Below are 26,757 nucleotides of genomic sequence, written 5' to 3' on the forward strand. Positions count from 1 at the left end.
TTTAAAGGGTAAGGCATTTTTGTAGTACAGGTATGGGACCTGTTATCCAGAATGCTCGGGACCTGGGGGTTTCCGGATAACTGATCTTTCCGTAATTTGGGTCTTCGTGCCTTAAGTCTACTAGAAATTCATTTAAACATTAAATAAATCCAATAGGCTGGTTTTGCTTCCAGTAAGGATTAATTATATCTTAGTTGGGATCAAGTAAAAGCTACTGTTTTATTATTACAGAGAAAATGGAAATTATTTTAAAAAATTTGGATTATTTGGATAAAATGGAGTCTATGGGAGACAGCCATTCCGTAATTCGGAGCTTTCTGGATATCGGGTTTCCGGATAAGGGATCCTATACCTGTAGCTTAAAGGTGGTCATAGAAGTTACAATTACGATCTTTCCAGGAAAGATCGTTGTAACAACACGTGAAGAACTGAATTGTCAGATATACAGGTAGAAACAATTGAATTTTACCTGTATCTGACCTCAAGGCACAAAATGCCTCCTTAATATATTGATAATGGGTTGAGTGCAGAGGACCTCTTATTTGTCTGTATGAATTTTGTGGTCATAGCCTCATTGCACCCCTGCTTAATGATTTAAAAATTAGTAGTGAGCACAACTTTCCCTTTTTTGTTATGGTTTAGGAAATTATACTGTAGAAGGTTATAATGTTTGGAGATCCCAAAGTAATGCTGGTTTGTAAATGTCTGTCCCCTGTGTTGATATTTGCTGTTTTTTTTTATTCCAGGTCCTCAATCCTTTTTACATTTTTCAGTTGTTCAGTGTTATTTTGTGGTGCACAGATGAATACTACTACTATGCATCTGCCATTATGCTAATGTCTGTAATATCCATTATCAGTTCACTGTATACCATTAAAAAGGTAAGTTACCAGTGCTGTAAAGATTTTATTCTTGCACATTTCTATTCGTAAAACCACCTCTGTAGTATCTATCATGTGGGCAGTTTATCTAGAATGCTGAGCTTTAGCTGGCAAGCACCTTAGTACCCCATGGCTCCACATTTATATAGTTGTTACAAGTATTCACAGAGTTTCTAGCCTTTCAGACTGCAATGTATACAGTAGGTTATCATGTATTTAACACTAATAAAAGTGGTTTGTTACAGATAGCCTGGAGTCTATTACAAAGGGGCAAGGCCAGATTTATACCCTCCACTGCGCTAAAAGGCTTGATATCCTGAGCCATGCCACGTTTTTGGGTGGAACTCTAGTGCATCATTATTTTAACATTTTTCTAGATGTGACGTGCGGTCCCTTTTTATTTAATCTTCCCTGTGGATATATGAGGCCAGAATGTGAGCTTCCATAGTTCCTTCCTGTTTCCCATGACACCAAGAATGCTCTGGATTCAGAGCATTTTTTTTTTTTTGTTAGTATAATGACTCTATGACATAAAACTGTAGTAGAGGCTTCGGTTTTTGACTAAACATAATATATTGTGTCTTGTAATTTGCAATGCCAGAGTGAGCATTGGTTTTGCGGATTCTTCTCTTACCAAAAAACGGTGTAGCAGGTAGGTCGGTTGACTTTTTTTTTTTGAGACTGGCTTTTAACATTGTCCAAATAGACAATAGATAGGCATTAACTGCAAAGAAGGATCATTTCCTCCATGCAATCTGCAGAAGAATTTTGTGCTGCTGTTGCCCATGGATGCCTGCTCCGGCCTAACCATGAAACTTTTTGTCACATTTGATGACTGAAGTAAATCGATTAAGCACCCTTGCATCATTTTAGTGTGTACAGCTCCTCCTTGGTGATGCATGCAGCATTAGGACAAAATATCATGGAGCATTAGGACAAAATACTTATAAATTGCGTGCGCATAGCTCTTATTAGGTCATCTGAAAGATGATCATTTGAAAATGTATTCTGTTCACATCTTTATATATCTGTTTTTTTTCCAGCAATATATAATGCTACACGACATGGTTGCTGCTCACAGTATTGTCAGGGTGTCCGTGTGCCGAGGAAATAAGGGTAAATTTTGAGTTTTTTTCCTTTTACATCACCTCTTCAGCAATTGTGTACTTTTTTTTGTTCTATGGTTATTTGTTTTATCTTATCTGCTTGTCGAATTGAAGGACAATGCAAGCCAAATTACTAGGATGGGGCTGGGTGCTAGGGACCAAAGTATTGTAGCTTCTATGAACAAATGTATTAAAGGGGTCGTTCGCCTTCCAAACAGTTTTTCAGTTCTTTTCAGATAGTTCAATAAAAATAAAAACTTTTTTTCAGTTACTTTCCATTTTCTGTTTGTAACTGTTTTTCTCATATTGAATTTTAAAGTTATGTTTTTCACCTTCCAATGTCTAAAGTAACTCGGGGGGGGGGGGTCACCAACTCTGTGAACTGTTCTAAATGATACATAAGTTGATACATTTCTTAGCTTTGTCCCTGCTGAGCAGAATCCCTGAGTTTCATTAAAGGCAGCTGTTAGAATTGATACAATAGTAGCTAATATCCCACAGATGCTGTTGGGAAATGTATCGACTAATGTAGCAAATTGTAACAGTTCAGAATCTGCACCTGGATCACTGAGATGCCACACAGAAACACCAGACTTACATTTCGGGGAATGGTCAAAAATAACAGATGGAAAGCAAGTGAACAATCTAAAAACAAGTGAAATGAAAAAAGTATTTGAAAGGTGAAGGACCCCTTTAATTGCTATTACTGTAGCAACATAATTGCGTTGTTACATTGTGTTCCTGTTCATCCCACTAATAATCCTAAGAAACCAGACTGGTGATGTCCAGCCAAATACAGCAATAGTGATAAACCTATAGTTATGGCCACACTGGCTGGTTCTCAGCCTGTGGATAAATGCAGGCCAAGAATCAACCTTTGCGCTTAAATCGGCACACTTCATATGCCTGCACACGGAACCACTGCGTCGGCCCAGATGCAGGCCCACTCTGTGGATTTCGGAGGAAAGAATGCGCGATTATGCATTTTGCCACCAAAATCCACTCCGTATGTTTGCGTTCAGACCAAGACTGGTTCCAGGAGCAGGCACAGAAGAGAGCTGATTCTGCCAGGTTTAGGAGGAAAGATGATCAGTCATGTTTTACTTTGGTTCGGCTTCAGATGGCACAGATTGATCTATGAGGAGATAGGTTGCAGGTACATTTGTCTTTCAGGGTATCGCTGCTATAGGGAAACCCTTTTGAAATAAAAAGTAAAAAATAACAAAAGTGGTATCACTGCTTTATGTTTATGGGCAGTATTAATGCCCCGAGATGAACTGCATATTGGATTTATAATTTACAAATTTACAAGTATGCTATTGTTTATAAGTTTGTTACATTTTTCTTTTCTTCTGCTGTTCTACTCTAGAAGCAGAAGAGATTCTGTCAACTGACTTGGTGCCTGGAGACATCATGCTGATACCACCTAATGGAACAATTATGCCCTGTGATGCTGTGCTGATCAGTGGAACTTGCATTGTAAATGAAAGCATGTTAACAGGTAGTGTTTCCTTTTTGAAAACACTGAAAAAGGTATTGGTTTGAGTTTTTTAGGTTGGGGCCTAAGTTTTACTACAAACTCTGTGAATCTATCCCTATGATTGCTGCTTTTAAAGCTGATTATGTGTTTCATATTTGATGGCATTTTAAAGGGATTCTGTCACTACAAGTATTATTTTAAAGTGCATGCATCTGAAGGATTCAGCTGCATAAATTGATTGTACCTCTCTTTATATGCTGATGTCACTGTTCTGCTTTGGGCTAATATCACATTCTGGCATTGTCATGTATTTTAGCGAGTGGGCAAACAGGCAAAACTGTCGGCCTCCCATTCGTAATGGCACGCAAGAAGGTTTGTTGCCCACATATATCTGCGCTACCTGCCCATTGGAAATCTGCAATACCTGTGAGCAACAAATCTCCCAAAAAAACGAGACGAGCAGGACTAATCAGATTGTATTGAACAGGAGAAACAGTAGCTTATCTGAAATCATTTGCATTATGCAGTTCTGGCTTTTTCTAAAGGCACAAGGACATCAGATGGCTATCTACATAATAATTTTACAAATAAAAAGGAAAATATATTTCTTGGTAGAATTATTTACAATGTACACATTGTTATATAAACAACCCCACACCATAGAAATCATGACAGAATCCCTTTAACAATATTTATTAATCACCGTGCTTTTACATAATATCAATTACTTATTTTTTATTTATTTACATTTTTAACTCTATTTATAAGAAATATTATTAATTCTGCCACTAGGTGGTGCATTTAGTGAAAACATCTGTAATTTTTATTTTGCTAAAGCCTATGGAAATAGCAGTTACAACACCTCCAGATATCATTGTATCCTACAAAAGCAGTGTGTCCTACCCTCAGCCACCAGTCCACTTGCATATGGGAGGGATGTAAGGCAAATGTCCTTCCTTTCGGCCCAAATCACCCTAATACAATGGCAGCTGAAGGGAAATGTAGTTTGAAATCAAAACTGACCACCTGTAGCCGCAAAATGCATATTAAAGAAACATTTCAGCTCTGTTTGCAGACCGATAAGCTACTGCCTAACTCTCTCCTCTGTATATGGGGGTTGTCTTTTAAATTAATGCGAAAATGTACACCAAAAGCATTTGTTTCCCATCTGAAGTCACGGCATCCCTTTAAAAACACATCTTTAGCATATAACTTTTAAAGGTGAATGGTTCACATAGTTAGCTGTTTCTTTTTACTTTGCTCACTTCATATTTACTTCCCATAGCAGCATTTATTTAAGTTATGTATATTTTCTCCCCTGTTAGGAGAGAGTGTTCCGGTAACGAAAACAAATTTGCCAGATCCTACCACAGATTCCAGAACACCTGAAAATGAGACCTACAGCACTGAAATTCATAAGCGGCACACGTTATTTTGTGGGACAAATGTTATCCAGACCAGATTTTATGCTGGAGAGTCTGTCAAAGCCATAATTGTTCGGACAGGTAATCTTGACTTTCTTGCCTTTTTATCATTCTTACTAAGTTATAAATGTGTTACTGTAAATGTCTGCGGAAATTTGATTGCATATCAAAAAAAAAGAATCCTCACACATTTGTTTTTCTGTTGTATCCACAGGTTTCAGCACTTCTAAGGGGCAGCTTATTCGTGCCATACTTTATCCAAAGCCAACAGACTTCAAGCTTTACAGAGATGCCTATCTCTTCTTGCTCTGTCTTGTAGGGGTGGCTGGAATTGGATTCCTTTATACCATTGTTAATAGTATTCTGAATAAGGTGTGTATATAATAGACAGAGTATTGCCATTTTAGTGTATATTATTGCTTTCTAAAAAAAAAAAACTTTACATTTTGAAGAAATAAATAGAATACATATACTTTAACAGTAAAGCCACACTCATTTTAATAAAACCGTATATATGTAGATAACGAGACATAAAAAAGATGGTTCATCAAGTTCATTCATTTGCCTGCTTTTTTTTTTTTTAATTTCTTTCAGTGAATCTTTGCACGCATGTGTTCTTTACTGCACCTGATTTAGTATTGTGACTTTGCTTTTAGGTATCAGCTGGAACCATTATTATTGAATCGCTTGATATCATAACCATCACAGTACCTCCTGCCCTCCCTGCTGCCATGACTGCTGGTATTGTGTATGCACAGAAACGATTAAAAAATCTTGGCATCTTTTGTATCAGTCCACAGAGAATAAACATTTGTGGGCAGCTAAATCTTGTCTGCTTTGATAAGGTAAATCTTTCTGCAACATTGTTAAGTTAATAAGGATGTATGTTAAGATGGATGGATGTTAAGGTTTTGCATCCTTTTTTTTTTATTATTATTATTAGGGAGCAGGATTTTCTAGATTTTGGTAGAACATGATCTTACTAGTCATGTAAGTGGCTATTCTCAATAAAAGATGCAAGCTTAAAGAAAATAGCCTACAAAAGTAACAGACAACAATCACTACTCTACCAAAGCTGTAGTGTTCTTGTAATAGCCAGTGTTTGAAACAGAACAAGTTAATTTGCAGGTTAAATTTAACCATTCAGTGAAGTTTCATATACCACTTAGCAGTGGTATCTTTCAATAAGCAGCAGGGTTTATATGTAAACTAAGTAGCATTCACACTGCATCCCATAGCATATTATATGTACTGTGGGCTGGGACCAGAAATGCCTCGTTATTGGAACTTAAAAGTTTACTTTAAATTATATTTCAGCATAGAGCATTTCCAAACAGTGTTTGAGGTGGTTTCCATATTATTCAAATTGTGTATGATTTTTCATACATTATCTGCATATTCTGCCTTCTTTCAGCGTGCAGCTGAACAATGTTATTTTGTATATCGTACTGTTCTGGCCCTCATTTCTTTATATATAAAGAAATCTAATCTAAATCTAACCTAATCTAAACCTATATCCTTCATTCTAATTTCCATGCTGCTGCCTGGTTGCTAGGAAAATTAAGCCCTTGCAGTCAGATTGCAAAAACACTGTAAAACTTTTAAAAACTAGAAGAAAAAAAAAAGAACATTAATTTCAGATTATGGTAGATCTTCTCTCTCCACTATACCAAAAGTTAATTTTCAGCTGAACTTTATATTTTATTTGAGCTCTTTTCCTTGTTGGTTGTATTTGAAAGGTAAAATCTGAGTGACTATACTGTTTATAGTATAATATAGGGATATAGGGATAAAAGTTCTGTAATTTTTAACGGTGTTGGCTAGCAAAATATATGTTTATTCTTATCCCTTTTTTTCTTGTGACGTTAACTCTTTTAGACTGGCACTCTTACTGAAGATGGATTGGACCTTTGGGGCATTCAAAGAGTAGAGGATGCTCGGTAAGAAACTCTTATGTTAGGCCTGAGAAGACCACTGAATTTAAGTCACTGTTACGGTCCCCATAGACGCAAAGATTTTTCTTTGGTGAACGACTGATTTTAGTGCAATCCAATCAATCCGTCAAATTATCGTGAGGATAGTGTGAATTGAACGATCGTGCATCTAACGATTTTTTGTCCGACATCTGTCAGAAAATTGATCAGCCAGGTTAAAAAATTTTCATCGGTCACAGTGAAATCTATCTGTTGTCTAATTGTTTGCAGGGCTAAGTATGGTATGGCCAGCTTTACTCAATAGCCCATCAGATAGTAATCTTGTTTATATTTGTCCTACAGGGTACATTTTAAAAGGGCACTAAACACAGAATAGATAAGTGTAAAAGAATAAACTTTCTCTTTGTCCTTTTCTTGGCTGTTTTAAAGAATCTTCTGATAGTCAAAGGTATTCCAAATGACATAGGGGTACCCCCTTTCAAATAAATTATCCTGGCTTAGTCATGGTTTTGTCTTGGAGCATCCAATTTTTACCTAATATATTGCTTATTAATTGGGTAGGTAATTATCTCAAATGAAGATGGTAAGTCTGCAACCTTCAGTAATGGCCTTAGTCAGTCCATTTAGTGGAAACTGACTAGTGGCCAATTAATGTGTGTGCAGCAGGAATTCTGCTTTTGGAAGTATTGTAACTTGGGCTGACCTTAAAGGAATAGTTCAGTGTGAAAATAAAAACTGTGTAAATAGATAGGCTGTGCAAAATAAAATATGTTTCTAATATAGTTAGTTAGCCAAATATGTAATATATAAAGGCTGGAGTGAACAGATGTCTAATAAAACAGCCAGAATCCAACTTCCTGCTTTTTAGCTCTATAACTCTGAGTAAGTCAGCGACTTGAAGGGGGGCCACATGGTACATTTCTGTTCAGTGAGTTTGCAATTGATCCTCAGCATTCAGCTCAGATTCAAAAGCAACAGAAATGACCCATGTGGCCCCCCCCTCAAGTCTCTGATTGGTTACTGCCTGGTAGCCAGGGTAACCAGTCAGTGTAAACAAAGAGAGCTGAAAAGCAGGAAGTAGTGTATAGACTGACTGGTTATACATCAAATCACTCCAGCCTTTATACATTACATTTTTGGCTAACTACCTATATTAGAAACATTTTTTATTTTGCACAGCCCATCTATTTACCCAGTTTTTATTTTTACACTGTACAATTCCTTTAAAACATGTCCATGTATTCAACTTATGAATTGATTTAGCTTTCACTACTTCATATGAGCGATAAGTTAAGCAGCAAATATAATTTTTAGTTGTATTCAGCAGACAGTTCCCACTGTGTCTTCTTTGTATATAAAACCAGTTGCTTCCTCCAGCACTGGTCACTATTGAATAGAGGAGTATTTATTTCTCCTGCAGTTAAATACCTTAATGAAAATGGTTTCCAAAGTGTGAAAAATATGCCATTTGCTACATTTGCTTAAGGATGTAGGTTCCTGCATCTCCTTAGATATTTTTCTGAATTATTTTAAGATACTGGTAGCTCAAATCTTGTCAGATTTTAGTTTTTCATTTAGTTAGCCACTTGTTTTCTACCTCCAGCACAACATCCACTACAGAAAAACAGAGGTTATGAAAAACCTAGAAAAAGCAATATTTGATTTCATGACTAATTCCCTGCATTGCCTCTTAGGTTTCTTTCACCTGAGGAAAAAGCATGTAGTGAGACCTTGGTTAAGTCTCAATTTGTTGCCTGTATGGCCACCTGCCATTCACTTACAAAAATTGATGGGGTGCTTTCAGGTGATCCTCTTGATCTCAAGATGTTTGAAGCTATAGGATGGGTAAGTGCCTGTAATTTGCCATTTACATGTTTTGTTTATAGTCATAATCACTTCTGTACCAGCCTGAGGCTAACAGCCCTTTTGCAGTGAAGATCCGTGCCTTTGAAAATGCCCACAGTATCAACTCTTTTTCTGATTTAATGCATCCTGACTGCTGTCAATTAACAGAGCTTAAAGGGATACTGTCATGGGAAAACATGGTTTTTTCAAAATGCATCAGTTAATAGTGCTTCTCCAGCAGAATTCTGCACTGAAATCCAATTCTCAAAAGAGCAAACAGATTTTTTTATATTCAATTTTGAAATCATGGGGCTAGACATATTGTCAGTTTCCCAGCCGCCCCAGTCATGTGACTTGTGCCTGCACTTTAGGATGGAACCACTTTCTGGCAGGCTGTTATTTCTCCTACTTAATGTAACTGAATCAGTCTCAGTGGGACTTATAGTATTGAGTTTTGTTCTTAGATCTACCAGGCAGCTGTTATCTTGTGTTAGGGAGCTGCTATCTGGTTTAGGGATGCACCGAATGCAGGATTCGGCCTTTTTCAGGAGGATTCGGATTCGGCCGAATCCTTCTGCCCAGCCGAACTGAATCCGAATCCTAATTTGCATATGCAAATTAGGGGTGGGGGGGAAATTGCATGACTTTTTGTCACAAAACAAGGAATTAACAGTTTTTACCCCTTCCCACCCCTAATTTGCATATGCAAATTAGGGTTAGGATTCGGTTCGGTATTCGGCCGAATCTTTCACAAGGGATTCGGGGGTTCGGTGCATCCCTAATCTGGTTACATTCCCATTAGACTGCTGGGAGGGGGTGATATCACTCCATCTTGCAGTACAGCAGTAAAGAGTTATTGAAGTTTATCAGCACAAGTCACATGACTAGGGCAGCTGGGAAACTGACAAAATGTCTAGCCCCACGATTTTAAAATTGAATATAAAAAAAATCTGCTCTTTTGAGAATTGGATTTCAGTGCAGAATTCTGCTGGAGCAGCACAATTAACTGATACGTTTTGAAAAAAAAAACGTCTTCCCATGACAGTGTCCCTTTAAGGACTGCAATGTGTATAAAATTCACAGTGCAGGTTGATTAAGATAAAACCTTTCTTTTTGCTGAGGATCCCCTAGTCTTGGCTTCTCAACAGCAGCCCAGTGCACATTGAGCATATTCAATGTTGCTGATGGTCTATCAGGATTGATAGATGAACAATTTTGAAGACATAAAATAATTATTATAGGGCTGGTGCAATAATTCCAGTATATACATTTACAGCTTTTCTAGTCCTATTGTATTCTAGGCTTTGGTTTATCTGGTTTCAAAATAAATACTTTAACAGCTCAGAATGTTTCAGTAAACCAGAAAGGCTCATCTTTGCAGTTCTGATGTTTTTTGTGAAGAAATCAAGCAGAACACTGTTTCTATGTATGCTATCTTCTTTAGACAATGGGGAACCAATTGTTGAAAATCATTCTTGCTGTTTATATATGTAGTATGCAGTGTGTTGTTTCTATTTGGGCCATGTAGGCATTGGGCCATCAAAATTTGTTTCTGGTTAATTTTGTTAGTCATGTCTTCATTGATATTTTGTAACATAATGAGATACCATATACTCCTCCTGGGTGTTACAGGTATGTGATTGGTTATCCGGAAACCCGTTATCCAGAAAGCTCCGAATTACACAAAGGCTGTCTCTTATAGACTCCATTTTATCCAAAAATCCAAATTTTTAAAAATTATTTCCTTTTTCTCTGTAATAATAAAACAGTACCTTGTACTTGACCCAAACTAAAATACAAGGACTCATTATTGGAGGCACAACCAGCCAGTTGGGTTTATTTAATTCTAGTTTTCTGTGCAGTGTTTTGAAATGTCCATTGAGGGTTTTGCTGCACAAAATTACTTTCAGAAAGAGCTGCAGAGGTTTATCCATGACATATTTTTTATTTTTAAGATTTGAATTCCTTTATCCAGCCATGGCTAAGTTATGTGAGTTGATTTGTTATTGGCCCCTTGAGTTTCTTTTTGTGCCAGTTTTTGTATGCGTTGTTGACATTAAATGCTATTTAACACCATCCTATTGAATCTCTCCACAAATTCGTTAGTATGTACTTTGTTTGTTAAGCAGTTTCTCCAGGATGCAGATGTCAGTGCAAAATCTGGTCCATTTTTTTAACTTTATTATGACACTATTTGCAATTGGTTTTTATTATTTGTGGCTTTTGAGTTATTTAGCTTTTTTTCAGCATCTCTCCAGTTTGCAATTTCAGATATCTGGTTGCTAAGGTAGATATTACCCTAGCAACCATGCATTGATATGAATAAGAGCCTGGAATATGAATAGGAGAGGGCCTGAATGCAATGAGTAATAAAAAGTACAAATAACTAGATTTTTAGCCTTAGAGAGCATTTGTTTTTAGATAGGGTCATTGACCCCCATTTTAAAGCTGTAAAGAGTCAGAAGAAGGGAAATAATATCAAAACTATGACAGAATTAATTATGGCCATTTGAATAGTTGCTTATAATTTGCCATTCTATAACATATTTAAAGTTAACTTAAAGTTAACCACCCCTTTAATAATATTATTTTTGAACTTCATTAAGGAATGCTTGGAATATGGTTTGTTCTAAATAGATAATGGATAGTACCATAATCCCAAAGGTTCCAATTCTCCACAGCCGGATTGTTGTTTTTCTTTTCACGTTCAGGAAAAGTTACTGGGAGATGTCCTTGCTAATCTTGGGGAGCTTGATTCCCAAAAATGTATTCAGTTTTCTGAAGCTCTTTTGGGTTATAGCTTGTGTTTTGACATTCACTACTTTTTAACTCTATTAGCAGCATATATTGTACATGAAATAAATATCTACCAGATGCAAGTGTTAATTGAATGATTAACATTCAATGGCTTCTCAATACCTTTTGCAGCCAGTCTTTGTAGTATTTGTAATTGCATAGTGCCAATATTGATAGCTAAGATTTATCTGCTCATGGAATATATGTAGTGCTTACAAAATACAGGCAACCCACAAAATATCTTTATTGGACAGAAAAATATAGTGGATAGAAGACCTACTTAATAGGGTTTAATGTCTGAGAATAAGGATGTATTAAATGATCTTGTATAACAAGTGTTTATTTGCTTTATTTTTGTCTAGATTCTAGAGGAGGCTACTGAAGAGGAGACTGCACTCCACAACAAAATGATGCCAACTGTTGTTCAGCCTCCAAAGCAGCCAATGACTGACCAAAAACCTGCTGCAAGTCAGGAAATGGTAAATGTATATATTAGCAATGATACTGGTCACATACAGTATGGTATAGAGATTGTATACATGTTTTAAAAATAATAGATTATTGTAAACAAGAGGTTACTCCTTTGGACAGCACACTGAAATAAGGCCTGCTCACAGTTTGGAATACATTTTTTTCTGTGCAATAACAGTAGGAATTGCCAGGAATAGTTTTCTTTTGCCAGTGTGCCATATGCCATTTCTTATAAAGTGCTCTTTTTATTGCTGCATGTCATTGATTGAAGAATGGAAAAAAAAGAAAGATTTACATATATGCACAACAAGGTCATTCTGTATGATGAATCTACACTTCAGTGTATATATAACTTCTATTATCCTTTTCGTTCACAGGAGCTGTTTGAGTATCCGGTAAGTGGAATTTTTTGTATTCATCTTATTCAAACTGACTCCTCTAAAATACAGACTGTATATCCATAAAGCTGTTGGTGAGGGTAATCTTTGAAGACAGTGATTCACATGGTGCTACCATTGCAGCATAGAGTGCACCCCTTTCTGCAGACTATAATAATATCCTATTTATTCTTTTCGGACCTTCCTCAAACTGAAGCATTCCATCGGGCTGCAACTGATCAATTTCACACTGACTACATTTTCCTGTGTCTGATACATTAATTTTCTACCATGTTCTCTTGCTGTCTAGTTGATGAAAATAAATGTGGCATAACCTAGGGACTAATTTATCAAATATCAAACTTGGGAGTCCTGTAGGTTTCCCAGCATTTAGTTATTAAGACTAGTCTAAAAACTTTTCTGTCAGGAATGTTTCAAAGAATGGACATATTTATCAAAATAATATTTGTGCCAGTTTGATTGATAAAAGCAGCCACACACAATTCTGATCTGTTGGGTAGTAGTGCTTTCTGGTAGTGCAGCTCTGCACTCTTACTTGTCCAAAATCTTGTTCCTTGGTGCGTATGGAATGTGGACAGAAAGTATTTGGATGTATACAAATAATATACATTAAAATGGCTAAATCTAGAAAACACTGTAATGTTTTAACAAGAAGATACTTTTGTCACACCAGATCAAAAAAGCAAGTGGCTTGAAAAAGTAGGCACTTAATATATTTGCTGTTAAGTTACTCTTTCTTCAGGCACAATGAGGTGGCTGCCTATACACCAATATTACAAGTAAAAACATTTCAATTTATTGTTTCAGGAGAATGGTAGAATGAATTATTTCCAATATACACAGTACAATTCATTTATAAAAATGACACCATAAAAATACTGACAGAATCCCTTTAATAAATTGTTCTCCTAGCTATAGCATTCATTTTTGTACCTTTTATTAGTGGTATATGTAGTAGGCAACATACATATGCACCAAAGCATGGTGTTAATAAAACTTTATTGACTTCAGATTTATTAATGTGGACTTTCATTTTAATACCTATTTTTTGTAAACCAATAAAGGTGTAGTTAATTATTATCTGCTGTGGTGAATTATAGGTATTTCATGCCTTGACTTTTTTCTATTCGGGGAGGGTTGTAATCCATGGAAGCTCCAACATCCATTGTGGCAAAGCAATTGAGTAAAAATTGTGGCGTATGAGACGTGCATTAGGAATAGTATGGTATAATATTAGACCTATTCAAACCATCATACAGTATATGACACTTTTGCACACCCTTCACAGTTGCAGTTGCTGCAGTGGCCACTAGAAGTCAGTATCTGTTAAAGCAGTTTTTATATGCTTTCTCGCCTATTCTGGGGCTCTGCTGTTACATGTTACTTAAGCAAGCTGGCAATGATGTGTGACAGAGCCAGAGTGTCTGTGAAGATGCAGCCCAAGCTGAAGTTTCTTAGGATTAAAGTGTGGAGCACAGTCTTACCAGGATATCATTCATATTATTATTAAAGGAGCAGTAACACCAAAAAATTAATGTGTTTCAAAGTAATGAAAATATAATGTAGTATTGCCCTGCACTGGTAAAACTGGTCTGTTTGCTGCTATAGTTCATATAAACAAGCTGCTGTATAGCAATGGTGGAAATTAAAAAAAAAAAAAGCTATATGGCACAGGTTAAATAGTGGATAACAGATTGCACCATTATGTTCTACGGAGCTTATCTGCTATCTGCTGTGTAACCTGAGCATTTTCTCTTTTGAATGGCTGCCCCCATTGCTATACACCAGCTTATTTATATAAACAAAACTGGTGTGTTTGCTTCAGAAACACTTCTATTACCAGTGCAGGGCAACACTGCATTATATTTTTATTACTTTAAAAACACTTATTTTTGGATTTTACTGTTCCTTTAACATGTATTTGTAAAGTACCAACATCTTCTTTAGCACAGTATAATAGATATTCCCAAATAAGTTTTGTGTTTGCCAGAACATTTATTCTGACAGTAAAGGTTGCTGGGTGTTCTGGTAGTGACTGATGTGCAGATGGACTTTTGGTCATTTCCTGTTGTTTCATTCAAATATTTTAGCTGTGCCTGTTTTCCTGTAAACCAGCAGAGCCTTATTTTGTGCAATAACAATCATGTCACTGAAAGAGTAATGATCTAATACGAAAAACACGAAAAACGGTTGTTCCTTTCCCTACCCATTTATTCACCCACATGCAATCTTTTAGTAACCACTGGTGCTGATTTTTTGGCCAAATAACTGCTGGACGGCTGCAGAGGGTGAGCTCATCAGTTTATCTGAGGATCTCTGGAGAGTTACTGATCTGGCAGTGAGATAGTCCAGGTTTGTACAGCAGTTCAGTTATTAATAGAAATCACTTCAGCAATTGTACTCTGCCGAACATTTTTAAGAATTTATTGTAGCTGTAATGGCACAGGGATGGGTAATAAACAGCAAACCTGATCTAAATTGGGAAATTCTTGGGCATATGGTTTTAATCATGAAGTATTAATAATGTGTGTATCCTAGAAACAAATTTTGTGCATAAAGCTTAAGGGTACAGATATATTTAAGTTCATGTCACTTAGGGCACAACTGAAGAATGCTCGAGCCCAAAGGCTCAAGCTTTGGGTCCAAAAATCCTGCAAAAGTCCATAAACTTTAAAAACCCAAGGCATTGGAAGGAAGAAACCGTAAAGAGTTTCGGAACCCTTGTGTGGTTAAAAGGATCCTGTCTTTATATTTATGAAGTTGTTTTTACTTATAAATTACACTGTTTACATAGTTAAATAGTTAAATTGGGTTGAAAAAAGACAAAGTCCATCAAGTCTGCACACCCCTCCAAATTAAAATCCAGCATCCTTACACACACCCCTCCCTACTTTCACATAAATTCTATATACCCATACCTATACTAACTATACAGTTTAGTATCACAATAACCTTTGATATTATGTCTGTCCAAAAAAATCATCCAAGCCATTCTTAAAGGCATTACCTGAATCAGCCATCACAACATCACCTGGCAGTGCATTCCACAACCTCACTGACCTCACTGTGAAGAACCACCTACGTTGCTTCAAACGAAAGTTCTTTTCTTCTAGTCTGAAGGGGTGGCCTCTGGTATGGTGATCCTCTTTATGAGTAAAAAGGTCCCCTGTTATTTGTCTATAATGTCCTCTAATGTACTTGTACAGTGTAATCGCGTCCCCTCGCAAGTGCCTTTTTTTACTTTGCAAATAATTCATTCTACCACATAATTGTATTCCTTTTTTTTTATTGCTATAATATTGGTGTGTTATCTCAGGTCATTGTACCCGATCCTGTACTTTCAGAAATAGACAGCAGTTCACAATGCAACTGCTTTCAGATAAGTTTCTTCTACTCCATGTAACTGGAGGAGCCATGGCTTGGGTTTTTATTTTTTAGTGTTATATCTACCACTTGGTAGGGCATGGGAGCCTATTTTGCAATGCTGGTGTCAGGGAGCTGTTATCGTATTACCTTCCGATTACTCTGCCAGCGGGGGGGGGGGGGGTGAGCGAAGGGAGGTGGGTGATATTACTCCAACTTGCAGTGCAGCAGAGTGACTGAAGTTTATCAGAGCACAAGTCACATGACTAAAGACACCTGGGAAGCTAACATTTCTAGCCCCATGACAGATTTCAAAATTGAATATTAAAAAAATCTGTTTGCTCTTTTAAAAAGTAGATTTTGGTGTAGGAGTCTGCTGGAGCAGTAGTAATTTAACGGATGTTTTTTTTTTTTTAAAGAGCTTGTTTTCCCGTGACAGAATCCCTTTAAATCGGACCCCCAGTGTTAGATAGTTTGGGTGTCCTCAGATCGCATGTTCAAAAGTAAAAAGGTTGTTTCTTTGCAGCTTTTTGCTTTTAGAAATGTATCCTTGGTCATACAAAAATATTGCAATAACCTTTTTAGCTTCTGCTTTTCAAGAAATCCAATGACAGAGGGGATTGATAGCTTTATTGATAGGGTTACATGACTTAAAGGAGTGGTTCACCTTTAAGTAAACTTTTGGTATGTTATACAATGGCCAATGCGAAACAACTTTTCTGTTGGTCTTTTTTTATTTCTTAGTTTTTTAAATTATTTGCCACATTCTTCTGACCCAGATTTCAAATTGGGGTCACTGACCACATCTAAAAACAAATGATTTGTAAGGCTACAAATGTATCGCTATTGCTACTTTTTATTACTCCTCTTTCTAGTCAGACCCTCTCCTATTCATATTCCAGTCTCTTATTCAAATCAATGCATGACCCTAGCAACCAGACTGCTGAAACTGCAAACTGGAGAGATGCTGAATAAAAAGCTAGATAACTCCAAAACCACAAATAATAAAAAATTAAAACCAATTGCAAATTGCCTCAGAATGGAAGAGCAGCTGGAAAGGAAATGAGCTGTAAATATTCTCCACAATTACGCGGTTTGTGTGCAGCATTCTACCAGATGGTTTATGTAATTAATATATTGCAAATCAATGTGCAGTCATTTGGTGTTCCTCTTAAAGGGGACTTGTCACCCAAAAAAAATATTCTAAATCCTATTTTATGATATTAGTCAAGCACAATTAATTTTTTTTTTTATTGAAATTTTAACAAGTTGAAAAAGATAGAAAGAAAAAAACAAGCTAGATAGAGAAAAGAGGTGGGGAGAAGTGCGGCTGGAAGTGATCATCCATTAGTCGGTTGACGTGGCTGGCGACTCAAGCCACGGATTACATATATTTTCAAATTTCTTTGGGCATCCACTGGCTAGATACGTGAGTTTGTACAGTTCCAATTGCGAATTGATTAGTCCAAGCCATCTACTCAGTGTTGGAGGCGATGGGCCCTTCCAGTGCAGGGTCACCACTTTCTTTACGTAAAAGAAGAGCAGCCTCATCAAACATCTAGTATGCACTCTGGGTATCGCTGAATCAAGGAGGCCCAGGAGACAGGTAGCGGGACTAAGTATTTGGGGGAGTGCCAGTTCAGTGGCCATAAAGTTCACAATTGTCCTCCAATATCTGAATATCACTGGGCAGTCCCACATTAGATGCATAAAATTGGCTTCAGAAGCACCACACCTTGAACAACCGGGTGAAGCTACCTTCACATAGTATATAGTTTCTGAGGGGTGAGGTATGTTTGGTGTATGACCCTGTGTACTGTAGTTGCTGAGGAGGAGTTGGAAATTATGCTGAGCAAAGATGACTAATTTGTTTATATCTAAATTCGGACAGGTCAGGCAGAGAGAGGGTCTGACGAAATTTAGCCAGCGTATGAAAATTCCCATCAGTGTATACTTGGGACAGTCACTTTAACCCTAATCTAGTCCAGGTTTCCACCTCTAAAAATGCAGCTAAATGTGGATAATTACTGTTACCCCATAAAGATGCATCCAGAGATAGTGTGGTTATGGCCTTAGTGACCTGTACCATTGGGTCCCAGGCTCTCTTAGTGGCATCCATAACAGGTAGTAAAGGGCTAATATCCTTCCGAGTCCTATATAAAGCATTGTGCAGGCTTTCTACAGAAGTGAGATATAGTGCCTCTATTATGGATGATGGGTTGTCTGCATCAAACACTTTCCAACCGGCTGCATGCGAGACCTGGGAGGCAAGGTAGTAAAGCTCATAATTGGGAGAGGTCAGTCAGGCATTAAGAGTGACCCTGGACAACGTAGGTGTTTTATTTCCCCAGATGAATTCAGATTGCGTGCGGTCTATATCATGCAGGGCTTTTCTTGGGTATGTGGCAGGGGGTATTACTTAGTATATACAGAAATTTAGGAAGATAGATCATTTTGCATATATTTAGGAGCTTAGTCCAGTGAGTAAGCATATCCTTAAATTTGTGATGTAAAGTGTATAAGTCGTGTTGTAGAAATAGCGTTAGATCTTTGTGTATTGTTATCCCCAGGTATTTAAAATTATCTGCCACTTTGAGATTGCAGTCTGAGTCCGTCACTGGGAGTTGTCCATCAAGGGGAAAGATTATGGACTTGTCCCAATTAATTTGGAGGCCCGAAAATGTACCAAACTGCTTGACAATCCCAAGCCAATGCAAAAATTAGTGGGGAGAGGGGGCACCCTTGGCGAGTACCTCTTGTAAGGTGAAATGGTGATGAAGTAATGCCATTAACCCTGACGGATGCCTTCGGTTCACTATACATGAACTTAAGCCATTTTGTAAAAGAGGGACCAAAACCCATTCTAGTTACTACCTCCCATAAGTATGGCCATTCCACAGAGTCGAATGCCTTGGCTGTGTCTAATGAAGCCACCAGCCTGGAGCCCACATTTTCATGCCTTAGTTGCAAGTTAAGGAATAGCCTTCTCAGGTTAAAGCTGGTAGATTTAGAAGGCATGAAACCAGTCTGACACAACCGTGTCCACCACTGCAGACACAACTGTGACAAGACTAGCGAGAATTTTAATTTCCATGTTAAGCAATGAAATTGGCCTAAAAGAGGAACACAGCATTGTATCCTTTCCTGGTTTGGGAATGACTACAATCGTTGCATCTGAGAATGTTTTGGGCAAGGAGAAATTCTCAAAGGCATACATCAGGGTACGTGAATACGGCACCATTCTATAACAAAGCCATCTGGGCCTGGGGTTTTGCCAGATGGAAAAGATAATATAGCTTCTGCAATCTCATACGGAGTTATTGGGGAATCCATATACTTAGTTTGCTGAGTTGAAACTTTGGGGTTAGGAATTTCATTAAGATAATGATGCAGGTCGGTTTTTGAGTAATGTGCGGTAGAGGTGTAGAGAGAGGAGTAAAATTTACTGAATTTTAAGGCTATCTCTGACAGGGAAGTCAACATCGCTCCTGCAGATGAGCGTATTCTAGGGACAGCAGAAGCACAGTTAGGAGGGTTAGCTAGGAAGGCTAGGGGCTTGCCATTTTTGTCAACATATGCAAATACAGTGCTGGTAGCAAATAAAAGTTGGTTTTTTTGTTCTACCCTGTTCAAATTCAGACGCCTAAGAGCAGCTGCAAATTCCCTATGTGTCTGTGGTGTTGGATTGTCAATATATTCTGTTTCAAATTGGGCCACTGCTTATTCCAGGTGTTGCAGGGTGTCCTTAGAGGTATTTCTAGCTCTGGCAACTGCTACCATCAGGGTGCCCCGGGCCACTGCCTTAAAAGCCTCCCAGGTTGTCGAGGGGTTTGCTGAACCATAGTTTATACTCCAGTATTGTTTGGTGGAGTCAGTAAACTCCTCTACCATGCTAGGGACTTCAGCCAGTATGGGCTCAGCCTCCAGTTTTTGTGTGCATGGTCAAACAGTAGATCTAGTGAAAGGAACAAAGGGGCATGATCTGAGATTCCTCATGGCAAATATTTAACCTCTCTTATTTTGGGAAGGAGATCCGGGGTAACCAGTGCTAGATCTATTCTAGACAATGACTGATACGTAGTAGAGTAGCAGCAAAATTCCCTACCTGTGGGGTACTTCCAGCGCCATACGTCTATCAAATTGTACGACCTGGCCCAATCTGCAAGTTTGGAGGTAGTCACTGGGGGGTAGGACAATCTATCTAACAGCAGGTTACAGCAGTTATTGAAGTCTCCCATGATGCACATCGGGGCAGGGGGCAGCTATAGTAGTGTCTGATATAGATCATTGAGTATCGATTCTATAAATGGGGGAGGAATGTAGATATTCGCTAAGAGGATGGGAAATCCAGCTATAGCACATGCCAGGATTTGGTATCTGCCTGCCCTGTCCGAGCGTACCTCGATGAGATCAAATGGGTAGCCCTTTGTAACCAAGACTGAGGTGCGCCTAGCATATGTCGAGTATGTAGTGTGATGAGTATACGTGACCCATGGTTTTCGAAGAGCTAGAACCCACCTCCCAACTAAATGGTCTCTTGGAGCAGGAGAATGTGAGGGGTGTATGTTTTCATATAGTTAAAGACCAGTTCCCGCTTCACCTAATCGTTTAAACCCCTAACGTTCCAAGACACTAACTTGATAGTAGCCATTTTGTGTTGTGCACAAGGGATAGTTACTCACTCTATGATTTCTGGACACCTCACGGCTCTTCAGCCCGCCGTACAGATGCTTGCTTATCCAGCCAGGGAGGGGAAGGGAAGAACGAAGAAAAGACTGAAACGAGGTAGAGAAGACATAGTTAAAACAACTTACACAAAAATTAAACCCCCATCCACTACCCATGAGTCCTTGTACACAATGGGCCCCAAGTCAAAGATTAACGTCCAAGTAAAGTTGATGGCAGCGCCTAGCTGTCTTTATGTACCATGTTGGGAGAAATGCGGTCACCGCATATAAAGTCTCTGTGTTGTGATTTAAGCGTCTATATGGTACATTTTGCGTAGCGATGTTAATCCAGAGTATTAGCAACTCCTCTGATCTTTATATGGGTTGAGTATGTGCACATTTAGTTCCATCATGTAATAGGGATTACAACCAAATGTCTTGCATAATAGATCAGGGAACTGTTCAACAAGAGGTTCGCTGAAAAAGCAGTTATGGTCTGGGACTCCTCCTGGGTCTTTTTTCAATCCAGTTCAAGGCCTCTTCAGGTGTGTTGAAGAAATGGGTTTTGATGCGTCAATAACTTTGTTTAGCCAGGTACAACATGGCGTAAACCAACTTCAAGTTACGCAAATGCCTTTTAACACCAGTTAAAGTGCTACGCTGCTTTTGCAGAAAAGTTGAGTAGTCTGGGTACAGTGACACATTGGCCCCTTCATGTACCAGCTGGCCATTTGCCCTTGCTTCTGAGAGAGCCGCATCTATATCCCGAAAGTGAAGCAATCTGATTAGAAAAGGGTGCGGGGGGCTCCCGGGGGTCTTGGGCGGCCTGGAACGTGATATAGTGCATGGTAAAGGGTGCATTAGGCAAAAGTTGTTTAAGCCATCGTTCAGTAAAATTGGTGGGAGATTTACCTTCCGCACCTTCCGGGAGTCCCACCACCCGCAGATTGTTGCGGCGTTGACGATTTTCATAATCATCTAAAAGGAAGGCTCGCTGCTTTAATTGCTGCTGTAGTTCAGTGAGCTGCGCTGGTATAGGTGTGCACATATCTTCCATGGCACTGACCCTAGCTTCTACAGTCGTTGTTCGCTCTCTAAATGCCTGCAAATCTACTTTGATTAGAGAAAGGTCTATTTTAATCTACTCTATGTGCGTTGTAAGTGTTGTTTGGCAGGTTGCTATTGCAGCGAGAATTTGCGTGAATGCCATCTCCAGCGCATCCTCAGTTGGTGCAGAGGAGGGAGACGAAGGTGCCATTTTGGGCAGGCCGCCTTACAAACTTGATTCTACTGCTGCGCATAATAAGCTTGTATTAAACAATTCTCAGTGAGGTCCAATTTACAACAGATAAGCTAATTAGCGTATCATCAGGATCAATGGCACCACGGAGCTCTCAGAAGCATATCCTGTTAGTCCGGCATTCGGCCACGTCCCCCACTCAGTGAACTTTTTTTCAAAGAGTCCTTTAGTGGCTGTGCAGTGTTGTAGCTATGCACTATGCTCTGCGTTCCAGCTTGCAGCACTTTAGAAGGATTTTGCAAACTAATAGTTAGTGAGTGGCGGAGAGTATGGCAATGGCTATCCACCTCACGACACTGTGGTCCCAGGCCCCTTTGTTTGCTTATAATGCACAGCTTATGAAATATTGTGCGTTCAAATGTGGAGAGTTTAGGTATCGAGTTATAGCTGGAACTAACCCCAGTTGGGGATCTGCGCAGGTGTCCATATTGTTAAGCACCCCTCTGCTGTGGCGTTTTATAATCCCTTTGCTAGAAATGGCTGCGCTGTATTCTATGTGCCGTGCGTTCCAGCATGGAACGCATGGGGAAAGGACTTCGGTGGGACTGTCACCAGCACTATCGGCACTAGGGGAGCTGAGGGAGTTCGGTATTGCTTACCGCTTCTGTTTTTGACTTTTAAAGCAATCCAGCTCCCTCCCATCTGTGCCTTTTTCATGCCGCTGATCCACAATTTGTAATGGTGCCTCGTGGTTGCTGGCTGCTCTGCCTTTTTTCTCTGGATCGGGTCGCCTCAGCTGCTTTCTATTGCATCCAGACTCACTCCAACTCGTGTCTCTCAATCTTTGAGTAAGTTTGCTTTTATAATTTTAACTTTGGGCAATGTTTTCCCCTATTTTACAAGAGGAGCTGCTCAGTGTGTGTCCTCCCCGATCCGTGGTTAGCCGCGTCCCCAAGTACAATGAACTTTAATTACACCATATACATTATTTGAATCTTGTTTCCTTCAGTCTGGAAATTAATAATTATAGCATGCAGTTAGGAGCCATTTTGTGGACACTGTTATTAAGGCAAGCCTTGCATCATCTCAAAATCTTGTTTGTGCAGTAGAATGGGGACCTAATGTCCATCCCCATGCCCTGGCTACACAATAAAATGGAAAAGAGAACAGGGGAATGTGTGGAGAGCAGTGACTTCTAGGAAGTGCTGAATGGAAAGTGAAAGTAATTGTCTGCCTAAGGCATAGAGGAGGGGCAGGCACAATTTGATTGACTGCTAAAAATTTTAAATGAGCTTACAACGAATGCTTTAATAAAAAAATAGAAATTGGACTTAATGCTTAATCTGAAAAGGACTTTTATTATACAGATTTTTGTGTCTGGATGAAAATGTCATAGCAGTAAGGAAACCTGAATGTCTAATTCTCCAGTTGATGTTGTATTGCCTGTAAGAGAGTTGGCATTTCTGAGATGTTTGTAGTCCATCACTGGTGATCTATATATGTGTGTGTGTGTGTCATTTAAATATGTAAATTAATACATTAATTTTTTTACAGACAACTTACGAAATTGGAATAGTACGGCAGTTTCCTTTCTCTTCAGCACTGCAGCGCATGGCGGTTGTTGCTAGAATTCTGGGAGAAAAGAAGATGGATGCATATGTGAAAGGGGCCCCCGAAGTGATAGCCAGTCTGTGCAAACCAGAAACTGGTGAGGTGGTGAAACCCCCCCCCCCCCCCACACACACACACAAACACACGTAAAAATGGGACATGACAGAACTTGTCTTTCATGATCTAGTATTTATGAGTAATTTGTCAGTTATTCTCTGAAGGGCCCCTGTATAGGCAGATGTAGCATTGTTATTTTTGTGTACCATTGTGCATGTACTTTGCATAAGTGGTCACATTACTTGTATTTATGTCATCAGAATCTGTGCTCAGTACTGTTGCTTTAGTCATATGCCTCTCTGAAACGTGATATTCCATATAATAAGGAAAGAACTCCAATATAGCAATATGCTGTGATTGTTTTTATTAAAGACTATGCTGTGATTGTTTTTAGTAAAGACTACTACAATCTCTGCTACCTCTCTGAAACGTGTCTAACAATATTACCAGTCACAGTAGGTTATAATGACCTGTGCACTGTTCATGGCCGCCTACAACATCTGTTTCCTTCTGAAAAACATCTGAATCCTTCTGTATCTGTGTGGGTAGAAAGCCCAGGTAAAGGCATAGTACAGTGTTAGTTTGTCACTTTGTTTGAAACAATGAAAGTGGTGTAAAGATAGAAATCTCTAAGCTGTGCTTTAGCCACTCTCGAAAAGCCATGGCATCAGAATGGCATGAACGAGCACCATACAGTGTATTAGGAGGGAGGGAAAAGCTGCCTGTGGATTATATGTCATCATATATAGTCAGTGCTGCTATCCTATTTTTTTAATTAAAAAATCTCAGCACTATAATAATAGTTGTTTTATAGGCCATCTGTAACAAAACAGATTATTATTATTTATTCTGCTTTATGTACTTAGATTATATATGAAACAAGACCACATTACCATTAATTGTGCAGCAAATTGTATTTATCGGCAGTGTGAATCTTAAAGTACACAAACCATGTGTACTAGAATGAGAAAGCAGCAATGTTTGACATTAAATATTTCTGGTTAAAAAGAACCTAACTCCAGCAGTATATTCAAGTGCATGATGGTTATAGGTCTTGCAAATGGACTTTCATATTGTGTTTAAAATATATTTTTTTTAAATTGCAGTTCCACATGATTTTGCTAGTGTATTAGAAGAGTACACCAAGCAGGGATACCGTGTCATCGCACTTGCACACCGAAAATTAGAGTCTAAAATTTCATGGCACAAAGTCCAAAATATTAGTAGGTATGCATATTATTGATGTGTGTCAAAATATTTGTGTTAGAGAGTTTCTGAAGGGTATTCAGACACTATATACCGTGATTGTTGCAAGTTTGTGAAAACTTGAGTTTTCCATATTTCTGCCTAAATACGTGCTAAAACAATGCTTTTCATGCATCAAGTCCTAAAACTAGATCATAAGAACCCAATTAAACAAATGAGTAAAAAACATAATGCATGTTTGTTTTTTTACCTGAGGAAATTGATCCAAAGTAACATATTTGTGGCAAAAGTATTTGAACCTCTACGATTCTCAGTTGATCTGAAGGGGAAATTACAGTGGTGTGAAAAACTATTTGCCCCCTTCCTGATTTCTTATTCTTTTGCATGTTTGTCACACAAAATGTTTCTGAACATCAAACACATTTAACTATTAGTCAAAGATAACACAAGTAAACACAAAATTCAGTTTTTAAATGAGGGTTTTTATTATTTAGGGAGAAAAGAAATCCAAACCTGTGTGAAAAAGTAATTGCCCCCTGAACCTAATAAATGGTTGGGCCACCCTTAGCAGCAATAACTGCAATCAAGCGTTTGCGATAACTTGCAACGAGTCTTTTACAGGGCTCTGGAGGAATTTTGGCCCACTCATCTTTGCAGAATTGTTGTAATTCAGCTTTATTTGAGGGTTTTCTAGCATGAACCGCCTCTTTAAGGTCATGCCACAACATCTCAATAGGATTCAGGTCAGGACTTTGACTAGGCCACTCCAAAGTCTTCATTTTGTTTTTCTTCAGCCATTCAGAGGTGGATTTGCTGGTGTGTTTTGGGTCATTGTCCTGCTGCAGCACCCAAGATCGCTTCAGCTTGAGTTGACGAACAGATGGCCGGACATTCTCCTTCAGGATTTTTTGGTAGACAGTAGAATTCATGGTTCCATCTATCACAGCAAGTCTTCCAGGTCCTGAAGCAGCAAAACAACCCCAGACCATCACACTACCACCACCATATTTTACTGTTGGTATGATGTTCTTTTTCTGAAATGCTGTGTTACTTTTACGCCAGATGTAACGGGACGCGCACCTTCCAAAAAGTTCAACTTTTGTCTCGTCGCTCCACGAGGTATTTTCCCAAAAGTCTTGGCAATCATTGAGATGTTTTTTAGCAAAATTGAGACGAGCCTTAATGTTCTTTTTGCTTAAAAGTGGTTTGCGCCTTGGAAATCTGCCATGCAGGCCGTTTTTGCCCAGTCTCTTTCTTATGGTGGAGTCGTGAACACTGACCTTAATTGAGGCAAGTGAGGCCTGCAGTTCTTTAGATGTTGTCCTGGGGTCTTTTGTGGCCTCTCGGATGAGTTGTCTCTGTGCTCTTGGGGTAATTTTGGTCGGCCGGCCACTCCTGGGAAGGTTCACCACTGTTCCATGTTTTTGCCATTTGTGGATAATGGCTCTCACTGTGGTTCGCTGGAGTCCCAAAGCTTTAGAAATGGCTTTATAACCTTTGAAATTGAACTCAGGTGTGATAAACCACAGTTAAGTTATTTTTTAACAAGGGGGCAATCACTTTTTCACACAGGCCCATGTAGATTTGGAGTTTTTTTTCTCCCTTAATAACGTAAACCTTCATTTAAAAACTGCATTTTGTGTTCAATTATGTTATCTTTGACTCATAGTTAACGGTTTTTGATGAGCAGAAACATTTAAGTGTGACAAACATGCAAAAGAATAAGAAATCAGGAAGGGGCAAATAGTTTTTCACACCACTGTAGATGCGTTTCATTAGGTATGAGTGAGGCAGGCCCTGCCTTATTTAAAAGGGAACTAAAGTCTAAAATAGTATAATGCTAGAAATGCTGTATTTTGTATACTAAACATAAACAAGAACTTACTGCACCAGAAGCCTAATTAAACACATTATTTATGTTTTCAAAGTTGGCCACAGGGGGCTGTCATCTCGTCTCTTTGTTAAACATCTTTGCAAGACCAAGACTACGCACATGCTAAGTGTGGTCTAAGCATGTCAAATATCTGCCATAGAAGCCAATAGAACAAGACTGATTAATAACCAGAATATGCAGACTGCACTGGGTCTATGGATACAAATCTCTACACAGTCGCCGGCTGCTTTATAGGGAAACAAACAAAGCTGCTCAAAGTCAGGGAAGTTCGGTGGGGGGTTCCCCCTGCTGTGTGAAAGTATGATCATTTCACTGCAGAGCAGTTAGGGACTGTCTGAACAGCCATGCAGAACTTGAGCAGCTTTGTTTGTTTCCCTGTAGAGC

At 38.6% G+C, this 26,757-nt stretch overlaps 1 protein-coding gene across 3 annotated transcripts in view; it reads left to right on the plus strand.

Annotated features, from left to right (window-relative positions):
- Nucleotides 1–26,757, plus strand: part of atp13a3.L (ATPase type 13A3 L homeolog) — an 84,009-nt gene that overhangs the window by 29,860 nt on the left and 27,392 nt on the right. For all 3 annotated transcript variants that reach the window (XM_041563305.1, XM_041563307.1, XM_041563306.1), the window contains exons 8-19: nt 747–881; nt 1,925–1,997; nt 3,357–3,488; nt 4,793–4,972; nt 5,106–5,263; nt 5,548–5,736; nt 6,770–6,831; nt 8,520–8,670; nt 11,829–11,945; nt 12,315–12,332; nt 23,160–23,313; nt 24,380–24,500. In XM_041563305.1, coding sequence (XP_041419239.1) covers nt 747–881; nt 1,925–1,997; nt 3,357–3,488; nt 4,793–4,972; nt 5,106–5,263; nt 5,548–5,736; nt 6,770–6,831; nt 8,520–8,670; nt 11,829–11,945; nt 12,315–12,332; nt 23,160–23,313; nt 24,380–24,500 — 1,490 coding nt within the window. The remainder of the gene's footprint in view (nt 1–746; nt 882–1,924; nt 1,998–3,356; nt 3,489–4,792; nt 4,973–5,105; nt 5,264–5,547; nt 5,737–6,769; nt 6,832–8,519; nt 8,671–11,828; nt 11,946–12,314; nt 12,333–23,159; nt 23,314–24,379; nt 24,501–26,757) is intronic.

Source organism: Xenopus laevis, chromosome 5L, assembly GCF_017654675.1.
Source record: "Xenopus laevis strain J_2021 chromosome 5L, Xenopus_laevis_v10.1, whole genome shotgun sequence".
NCBI lineage: Eukaryota > Metazoa > Chordata > Amphibia > Anura > Pipidae > Xenopus > Xenopus laevis.